The sequence below is a fragment of the Haplochromis burtoni genome, unplaced genomic scaffold (assembly GCF_018398535.1).
Source record: "Haplochromis burtoni strain Fernald_Lab_line unplaced genomic scaffold, NCSU_Asbu1 Contig_185, whole genome shotgun sequence".
In the NCBI taxonomy this organism is placed as follows: domain Eukaryota; kingdom Metazoa; phylum Chordata; class Actinopteri; order Cichliformes; family Cichlidae; genus Haplochromis; species Haplochromis burtoni.
The window spans coordinates 1,151,567-1,162,132 of record NW_024582546.1 but is presented as its reverse complement, the minus strand read 5'-3'; the positions used below and the strand labels follow the sequence as shown (position 1 = coordinate 1,162,132).

The following is a 10,566-nucleotide window of genomic DNA, read 5'->3' as shown; positions in this document are numbered from 1 at the left end:
CCCATATATTTTTACTGAAATTTTCTGTTGTACAATACAAACAAATATTTGAACACCCTCACATTCACACACCCATCCATACATCAAACCTGCCTACATCATATTCAAATGTAGAAATTGGCATAGTTTTCACAGTAATACAAAAATACAAGGAATTAGTATGAACAAGATTCTCCCCTCCTTCCCTTCTTCTTTTCCTTCTTTTTCATAAACGTCCTTCACCTCCACTCCCTAAAATATCCATATATGGCTTCCACATATTCACAAAGTCCCATTGTGAATATATGTTAGTCTTTCCAGGCCTAGAGAGTCTGCAATTTCCTTCTTCCAGAGTCCCATGGAGGGAGCATCCATACTCTTCCAACATAGCGCAATGGCTCTTCTGGCTTGAAGTAATCCATAGTCCAGTAATTTAGTTTTTTTTTCCCGATTGCTTAAATTCCCTTGGGTATATTCCAAGTACACAGAGTTGACCTTTTAAAGGGATTTTTGCCTTAAACACTTCAGACAGACATTTGATCATGTCTTTCCAAAATTCCTGGATTTTAGGACATTCCAGACAATGAAGAAGAGTTTCTTTTTCAACTAAACATTTAGTACAGATGTCTGGAAAATCATCGGACATATGATGAAGCTTGACAGGTGTTATATAGGTTCTCATGAGCCATTTATATTGCAGTAGTTTAAAGCGTGTGTTTATTGTTTGTTTTTGTGATTTTAAGCAAGCCTGGTTCCAGTCATTTTCATCTATGTCCTCTTGGATCTCCCTTCTCTAAGCATCTTGCATTATACTTCTGATTTAGAAGTTGTGAAATTAGCACACTGATTTGTATTACACTATACTGCTGATTTATTATTGCGAATGAATTACACTGTTTTATGTTTTATGATACCTTATATTGCTGATTTATAAAGAAATACTGTTTGCATAGAATCATGGCCTTCCTTTTCTGATTGTAAAGAGAAAAGAACATACTGCCTCATTTCACACAGGAGGAGAAAAAACAGGATGGAAAAGGAGGAAAGAGATAGAGGAGAGAAAACCCTAACAATCTCCTCTGGGATAGGAGCAACTCCTTTTAAAGGAAGAAACCTATGGCAGAACCAGGCTAAAGAGGGAGCAGTCAACTGCCGGGACTGGTTGGGGGGTGAGGCTGAAAAAGAGAGAGAGAGAAGGAGAGAGGGGAGCGAGATGGGAGAGGTGTTAGGAGTTAAAGAGACAGAGACGGGGGAGAGGAGAGGATTAAGATGGAACCGAGGTGGAGGAACACAAAGTAAGTTCAAGTGAGGAAAAAGTAGTGTCCCTCCTCCGGAAACATCAACATGATGTTGAGACCGATTAGTTGAAAAGCCGAAGCAGCCAGTTCCGCTTCTTCTTCTTCTTCTTCTTACTTGGCGGAATCTCTGGCAGGCTCTTAACCTCAGTTTCGAGTTCAGCCACCTTCACAGTGAGCATTTTCTGTTTGTCTCATAGACTTTGCAAAGATTCCTGCACAGACAATGCAGGCGAGTCCTCTTTTTCTTCTTTTTCTTGTTTTCTGGTGTCTTTTTCTTTCAGAGGCTCCTGCAGAGACATTGCAGTGGATGGCAGCGAGTCCTCTTTTTCCATCTTCTCCTGTTCTCCAGTGACTTTTTCTTTCAGAGGCTCAGTTGTTTGCATTTCATTTGCATCAGTGGAATTTTGTTCTTTTGGCTCCTGTGTGATTTTAAGGTAGGACGCTTTGGCCTCTTTCAGCTCTTGGTTAAGAGACTCAACTTTCAAATCATGGAGGGCCTTGTTGGAGCAGAGCTGGGATTTCAGGTCACTGATTTCCAGGTTGAGCGTCTCCTGCTCCTGCATGTGTTTAATAAACTTGATTTATTGATCAAACTTGCTTGTGCTTTGAGGTCCTCCCTCCACATACTCATACCTGTGTCAAACTGTCCAGTTACATGTTTATAAATAATATATTGGCCAAATTTCCATATGTTTTTGACCGTGTCTGTTTCTCTTCTTGTAGGTCATGTCTCCTGGCTCAGAGAGAATCCTCTTGCATGAAACTGAAGAGGCTGGAGTGCATAGAAACTGCACTGCAAGTTGGTAGAGGTGTGGGTATATGGTCTTTAAAAGCCATTAGTTGTCCTGGAGTGGATCCTCTGTCCAGGGAATTAAAGGATGTATCATATATCTCTGTACTTCCACTGTGACTGTCCTCACTCACATGGCTATCCAGCAGATCCCACAGACCATCACCAAGAAGAATAAACAAATTAAATGGCTGCACATTTTGTAGAAAACCTTTTTTTTTTTTTTTTGGAAGGGGGGGGGGGTCTAACAAAGGGATGGTTTGCTTTTAGTGTGGCTTTACTGGAAGTAAAATTTACTGGAAGTTCGACATAGTGTAAATCTCAGTAACAGGATGTGCAGTTCTTAGCTCACATGTAGTTGAGCTTGCATCCATTAAGACTGAACCACAGCAGCAAAACTACAAAAAAAAATAAATCAAAATTTCAGTGTGTTAATTCATTATGTATACTATTTATATACAAAAAGTAAAACTTGTTGTCAATAGTGAGGTGTACAAAGTAACAATTTATCTATGATAGTTTTTTCTACTATCAGATAATGACCCAAAGCAAAGTAACTGAATGCAGAAAGGCTTAGCAGTAAGGAAACAAAGCAAGTAGTGCTGCCCATGCGTTCTAGATTTCAGGCGGTCATTAACTGCAAAGGATTTCCATCAAAGTGTTTAAAAGAATCCTAATATTTACAGTCATATTAGTTTGTTCAATTACTTTTGAGCAGCTCAAAATGTGGGGCTGTGTTTAAAAATGGCTCAACTACTGAAACAGTCAATGCAATACTTTTGCCAAATCCCTCAAAGTAAAGCTGAAAATCTGCACTTCAATCACATGTTGATTATTTGATTTAAAACCCACAACAGTAACTGGTGTAGAGGCAAAATTACAAAAAATGTATGATCCAAAATCTTGTAAATTCAGGTTGCATCAATGTTCTCTCGTTCTCTGAATCTTTAGTATAGGGCCAAAGAGAGCTGCTTGGAGAGTTACTTCACAAGAACCACATAAGGAGCTTGTTTATACTGCCATTGCCTAATGGCAAGAAACTTGAAGTTCTCAATAAGTCACTACATACTGTAACAGAGGCTTTTCAAGATTCAAGATTCAAAGCGTTTATTGTCATGTGTACAAAGAAAAGCATTTCTCTGTACAAGCTAATTCTTTTTCTGCTGTCCACACACAGATGCCGGTTAATATGTACAAATAGATAAATACAAATAACATGAATAAATAAACGGGGACAAAAAATATAAGTATTAAATAGATTTATATGCACAAGAGCTATGAGCTTAATGTGCGTGTTTGATATGTGAGATGATCTGATGTGCAAAAATTATTATCACGGTTAAAATAGGTCAGCTGTTCGAGATCTCTGGATCTTTTTCAGGTCTTAAACGCTCCGCTGTATCCAGGAGGGGGCAGCAGATACAAGCAGAGGATAACAAAATGCCTGAACTCTCAGCGAAACTTAAACTGTACACTTGTTGATATAAACCTTTGTAGTGATGTCATGTTTATTTTTGGCTGGATTTAACTGAAGTCAAAGCCCCGTTTACACGATATATAGTGTTTGTATAATAAGAAATGAATCATTTTATGGTAACAACTTCAGACGTAGACTTGTGAGAATGATGGCCAATAAACAGAAAAGTCATTAGATCCTATTTACCTTGGCCTGGCATGGGGGCAATTTTAAATAAACCAACTACAGTCCTCATGTTGCATCGACATGTGTTGCAGTATATCATGTAGCGCGTAATATAAAAAAGAGATACAAAAATAGTGGATCCTGGGTCTTCTAGTTGCAGTGCGGGTACCATATTTCAAGCTAAATGCCTAAATAATTAGCATCATTTTACCCGTCTATCAACGAAGGAGGCGTGGCCTTTGTTGCCTCATTATTGCCACATTTTAAAAATTATAATAGTTTATCAAATGATGAACATCGGGAACAGAGAATGTCTGCTTAAAGGAAGCGCGCGCACACATACACAGCGCACAAACGTTCACAGCTGTTCTAGTGTGTGTGTTCAGGCAGATGAATCAGTGCTTTGTGGTCGTGTCGCAGGGGAATAGAGGCCACCCTGCTGGCTGCTACTGCCGATGCCGTTCTTAAACATAGCAGTGAAGCCTCCCGCTCAAACACCGCTCAATTCAAAGTTTATGCAAAGAGTGCACATAATCAGCATCTGTTTTTCTTTGCTGGACACAGATACAAAGGATGGTCGGTATCTTCTTATATAGGAAGCCATGACTGAAAGTCCTTAAATGCCTCACAGCACATTTTTACCACATGATAATTATTGTTTTTCATCGATACAGTTTCAAAATGTGCATAACATGTGAGTGGGCCGTTCTCCTAACGTCCTTCGTGTCACCTTCACGTCACTGCTGATACGATCAGGTGCCTCCTCAAATAGATCTTTCCTGGAGTTCCAGCACGCCCCTGCCGGCGTGTGGATGTGCAAGTGAGGGTCTGTGTGAGTGTGAGCCAGTGGGTGCGCAGAGGCGTGGTTCGTTGCGTTGCACGTTGCTAAGAGCAAATTTGGCATATAAGCGCAAAATGCGCAGCAGTCCCGTGCAGCCCGCTGCTAACGGTATCCAACAGGTACCTGAACACACTTGTGAGCTCTCTGTCCTGAGTGGATGTTGCAGAGCTGTAGACCGGACTGCTTGCGCTCAATCCGTGTGATGGATGGATTTAAAGGCTCCTTGGATTGGAAAACTGTCATTATCCAGTGAACGACAGACGGCTTAACTCTAGGAATATTACACCTGGGAGAAAGGTTGGCGCAATTTAGAGGTACACTGGCACTACACTTAGCTATTTTAAAAAAACACTTTTTATTTATATTCCCATGGCAGAGAATACCTAGAGAATATGTGTTTATAATTCTTTAGTACTTCTCTTCTTATGTTAAAATATATAATGTTATCTAAATAAACAGTTAATATTTTTTTCTTTTGGGTATATTAGCACATGCAGTAGTACTGTAACTTTTTAGTAATGGGAATCCCATTAATAAGTAAAGGAATGTTATTAATAGGAGCTGTGATATAAGAGCTAAAACAAACATTTTGATTGAGCCCTCAGGCTTTGCTCTCACAGTCTGAGGCAGGCTAATAACCTGCACTGTCTGTCCTGCAGTATTCCTCGCAGCATCAGTGTTTTCCCCATCATGAGGAGGTCTATTGTTTTCCCTGGCTTGCTGAGAGTAGCAATCTTGTTCCTTTGCCTGAACTCGACCATCCAGGCCCTGGCCCTCACCAACTCCACCCGGCTCGAGTCCATCCTGAACAAGTATACAAACAAAGATGAGGAGTGGTGGAGGGCCAAGCCTAGAGGGAGGAGGGCCATCAGCGAGGGAGACATGCACCTCATCCTGGACCTGCACAACAAACTGCGGGGTCAGGTCTACCCTCCTGCTTCCAACATGGAGTACATGGTGAGCACCGAGGACACAGCTATCTGTAGGCCAAGTGCACTGTGGAATATTTAACAGTTCTTTCTACTGCTTAAAAGGATAAATTAGTTAGAGTTAGAACTCTATCATGAATATGGGGTCGTGATTAAATTTAGTACTGATAACAAGCATGCTGTCCCTCCTTACAGTAATCGCTAATGAAAGAAATGTGGTTACGTTTTGGATTTGTAAATGTGTCAATATGCTGTGTGATGTATGACAGGACATTAAAGTAGACTGCAATTAAACTTTTCATTGTTTCTTTTCTGAAACTAAAAACTCCATAGCTCTATAGCTTACGTTTATAGCTTGATAGTCTATGTAGATTTATTTCTTACCTTCTTGATAAGTGCAGTGGTTCAGTTCAATGTTATTTAAATCCCAACAACAGTTGCCTCAAGGCTCTTTTTATTGTAAGGTAGACCCTGCAATAATGCATACAGAAAAAACCCTAACAATGAGCCCCTATGAGCAAGCACTTTGGCGACAGTGGGAAGGAAAAACTCCTGTTTAACAGGAAGAAACCTCCAGCAGAACCAGGCTCAGGAGGCGCAGCCATCTGCTGCGACCGGTTGAGAGAAGACAGGACGAAGACCCTCTGTGGAAGAGAGGCAGAGATTAATAACACCTAATGATTAAATGCAGAGGGCTGTAGTGGTGATCATCTCTATCTGTTAAGTGTTAAGGCTTTGTTGACCTTTCAGATAACTTCCTACTTGTCTGAAAGGTCAGCTTTCAGCTAGTTTTAATCACTTAACTGTGCAACATAACTGTTCAACCTGATATGATGGCATGTAATAGACGCACCAGTCCACCATGTAGATTTCATGCTTTGGCTCTCCAAAACATGAAATGAATGCAGAAGTTGCAGTAACAGCAGAGGGAGATATTTTATTTCAAGCCAACACGAAAATAATCATCATTTACATTTATATGTATATAATATATGTTAGCCTCCCAGCTTTATAGTAAGGACTCATACATTTGTTACTCAGTACCAACTTTGTGGCTTTAAATATTTTATCTCTCCCTGCTGGTAATGTAATTTCTGCATGCATGTATATTTCACATTTTGAAGAAGCAAAGTGTGAAATGGACACAGTGGATTGGCATGTCTATTATACGTTTTGCCGTGATACTGAGTCGAAGTGTTTTTGGTCTTCATAGTCTATAAGTTGTCTTTGTCTTTCCCATAAGTCTCTGACAAATGATATGGATTGCTGTGTGATTACTTTTACTAACATCCACTTCTAGAATTCTGTGCATCAGTTTTGTTGAGTGATATTCTTGTACAGATTTGCAGGTATGTGGGTATGTGTGATGCACCTGTACAGTTAGTCTGTGGATGGACATCACTAAGCAAGATTGCTTGAGTTACATATAGTCTGTATTTACAAGTAGTACACCGTATAAATGATGCATCTTTATAGAATAGATTAGAAGCAAGGTCTCTTTCCAGCTATTCTTTCTAGTTACACTGAAGTGTTTTTCATAAAAAGGCACTTTCCTGACTCTGCCAGCTAAAGACATCAGATTAGGGAATGAAAGAGAGAAAACGAGCTCTGCAGGCCAAAGCCACCGTCTGGCTTGCTCCACCTCCTGTCTCCTGTTTGCCCGCCCTTGCTGACCCTGGCCCAGGTCCAGCTCTCACCCCCGCAGTGTTTTCCTGCCCTCTACCTCAACTATCCTGCCCTCCCTCCCTCCTCTTCCTACTGAGCCTCTCCTTGCTCTATCCCTCCATTTCTCCTCTTGCTGAGTCTTTTTCTCAGTCCTACTCACTTGATCGTCAGCCTCACAAGTTCTCTCTCAGGCTTTTCTTTAGCATCCTCCACTTTGTCTCACAAACTCATCACCTCCTCTTTCTTTCATCGTACCTCACGCAATCCCAAGCCAGTATTAGTTTTTATTTGAGCCTTCGCATATCTCATAGTGCACGGTGGTGCCAGTGTACACTATTTTGCCAAAAGTATTTACTCATCCGTCTTCACACGCTTTCGAAGGGTTAAGGTTAGGGTTTAATATCATGTCGGCCCACCCTTTGCAGCTATAAATGCTTCAACTGTTCTTTGAAGGCTTCATCTCAAAGGTGTTGAGGTCAAAACTCTGTGCAGGCCAGTCAGGTTCTTCCACACCAAGCCCACTCCTCCATGTCTTTATGGACCTTGTTTTGTGCACTGGTGTGCAGTCATGTTGGAACAGGACAGGGTCATCCCCAAGCTGTTCCCATGAAGCTAGGAGCAAAACGTCTTGGTACGCTGAAGCATTAAGAGTTTCTTTAAGGAGGTGAGCCCACCTTCTGAAAAACAACCCCACACCATAATCCCTGTCCACCAAACGCTCCACTTGACTCAGCTCGCTTAGCCAAGTATTGTCTCCTAGCAACCGCCAAACTGAGACTCATCCATCAAATTGCCAAATGGAAGAGCATGTTTTGCCACTCCAGAGAACAAGCTTCCACTGCTCTACAGTCCAGTAGCAACATGCTTTACATCACTGCATCAAACACTTTGTATTGTGCTTGGTCATGTCAGGCTTGGACGCTGCTGCTTGGTCATGGTGACCCATTCCATGAAGCTCTCCGTGCACTGTTGGTGATTTAATCTGAAGGCCACGTTAAGTTTGGAGGTCTGTGGCGATTGACTGCAGAACGTTGGTGACCCCTGCACACTGTGCCTCAACATCCACTGGACCTGCTCTGTGTCTTTTAGTTGGCCTACCACTTAGAGAGTGACTGGAATATCTGAATTCAGTGAATGTGATGAGTGAAAGGAAACTTTTGGCGATACAGTGAATGTTTTACGTGGACTAATCCAATGTTTCTTTAGCAGTGGATATTGTTACTTGTGGTGATGTCGTTGTAAGAAAGAGGACTGATGAAAGCCAAGTATTTAGTTTTTCAACTGCAGGATTTTGGTGCTTTTTTGAAACTTCCTAAACGTTCCCCCAATCAAAGAGACTTTATATAGTAGGTTGTATAACAAGCATTTACACATACTGCTACACATACCTTTAAATAGAAAATGATCTATTTTTGTTTTCTTCTTCAGTAATATTCTCTGCAGCCGTATTCTTTCTCCCAAATGTACTGCTGTAAGAATGCAGATCTTGCACTTGCACTCTGTTGCAGAGGTGGTGCTGGCCAATGTCTGGAAATGGGCCTGTAGCTGAGAAGCTTAATGCTCTTTGGAATGCAAAAGAAGACTGCTCGTTTTTACGGTGACCTTTCTCCAAAGGCCAGCAGTCTATCTTCTCCTCTGCTGGATAATCAAGGGGGGGAAATAACAAATGGAGAGAATAATGAAGCGACACAGACCATTACTCTCTGCAGCAGAAAACAGAAAAGGTCGAGATTTGTGCTTTGTTGATGTCTAAGATCAATGCAGGGCAAAAGTGCCTGATAGTCAAAATTTCCCAGACCTCCTACAGCTTGTCTCATTCAGTGTTATGTGTTTGTTAACCATTAAATAAAAGTATTTATTTTTTAGGTTTAAATGATCTAAGTACCTTATTTCCATCTGTGCACCGTGGCTGTGAGAAGACAACAATGTGGCACTGGCAGCTAAATGCGTGCAGACTGCATTCTGCTGTTACATTAATGGTACAGATGAAAAAAGTCGTGGAACCCTTACACCTCACTGAAACAATGCTCTATTTTTCTAAAATCCTTGCAGTATAAAGCTTGTCTATCAGAGCTGCGTGCCTGTGCTGTTCCACACACGTGTACGGAACAAAGAAGTTTCATCTACAAAAATACAAGGAACTCAACAATATTGGTCCTCCTTACAAGAAGTGATAAACAGGAGAAAAGCTCCTTAATGGGGACAGAAGGATAGTTCAAATAGTGCAAAGAGTATGAAGGGAAACATTAAAGCATGTACAAGTTTGAGATCAAGATACAACAGTATCTGAGCACACCATATGTTGCTCTCTCACAAAAGGTAGACAACCTTCAAAGAAGAGCTTTATAATCTCCTTTAAGCCTAGTAAACTATTCCAAAAACTATTTGAAGGAATTACAAGAAGAGCATTGAAGCTGTGTTAAAGAATAAAAGGGCAAACCTAATATTTATTTTTCAAGTTTGTAAAATTCTGAAAAGCCAGTCAAATGAAGATTCTTGCCTTATATATTGTATTTTTATTTGTTTTTGCACATTTCAATAAATCACTGGGTTTATCCCCGGGGCCTACTCAGGACATGGAGAGATTATATTTGTCAGCTGGCTTGCAAACGATTAGGTTTCCCACCCCTCCACCCCCATTATATCTGCAGGAGGTGGCCAGGTTAGGGAAGTGTGGGCTTCTCTGCTGGTTGGCTGGGTGGATAGATGGTGCTGCATCTATCCCTCATTTTCTAGTTAAAAAAACAAAACGAGGTGGCTAACGACTTTTGTGCATTATTGCATATCATGTCTTATCACACATTACTGCAACATGCTCTCAACATGGAGTTTTAATATTGTATGAATACAATATGAATACTTAATTTGAACTGAAAATACATGAGAATTCTAACATTTACAGCATCATGTTAAGAAAACTTTGGAAATGATGCCACACAGGTAATATTAAAGAATTCTCTATGTTGTATATCTATCAGCCAAAGCTGGACTGTGGCCAAAAATCTCCAGTCCAAATATCACTTTTCCACTCAGGCATGAACAACAACTAGCACTACAATGTGCAACAGTGTGTTAGCCTTAGTCTAAACATATGGAACGTATTATGGTGGTCAAAGCAGTTACAACTCAACACTTAAACATTATCCTATTAGTTTTGACGCGCGATAGCTCGAATGCAACTAAACACTATGCCAGCAGACTGCACACTGCACCTATTCTTCTCCCTCCCCAACAGAGTCAACAGTAAATTAACTTTGCCGCGACATTAAAATTGCACAGCCCCCAGTCTGCCCTCTTTAAAATAAGAGGTATGGGAGTAAGTTTCAGGTATTTTCAGCTGATTTTCTTAAGCTTCTCTGGAAAAGATGGCATCAGTCCTTAAAACAAAAAGTCTCTGTGCTCCTGTGTTTGTTAGTTACTTT

General features: G+C 40.7%; 1 protein-coding gene across 2 annotated transcripts in view; it reads left to right on the top strand.

Annotated features, from left to right (window-relative positions):
• The first annotated feature begins 4,513 nt into the window (after positions 1-4,513).
• Positions 4,514-10,566, top strand: part of crispld1b (cysteine-rich secretory protein LCCL domain containing 1b) — a 15,053-nt gene continuing 9,000 nt past the window's right edge. The window contains exons 1-2 of one of the 2 annotated variants that reach the window (XM_042225856.1): positions 4,514-4,847; positions 5,210-5,507. In XM_042225856.1, the coding sequence (XP_042081790.1) occupies positions 5,241-5,507 (267 nt within the window). In that variant the 5' untranslated portion in view covers positions 4,514-4,847; positions 5,210-5,240. Of the gene's footprint in view, positions 4,865-5,209; positions 5,508-10,566 lie in introns of both variants that reach the window. The other variant, XM_005950265.3, reaches the window with a different exon arrangement.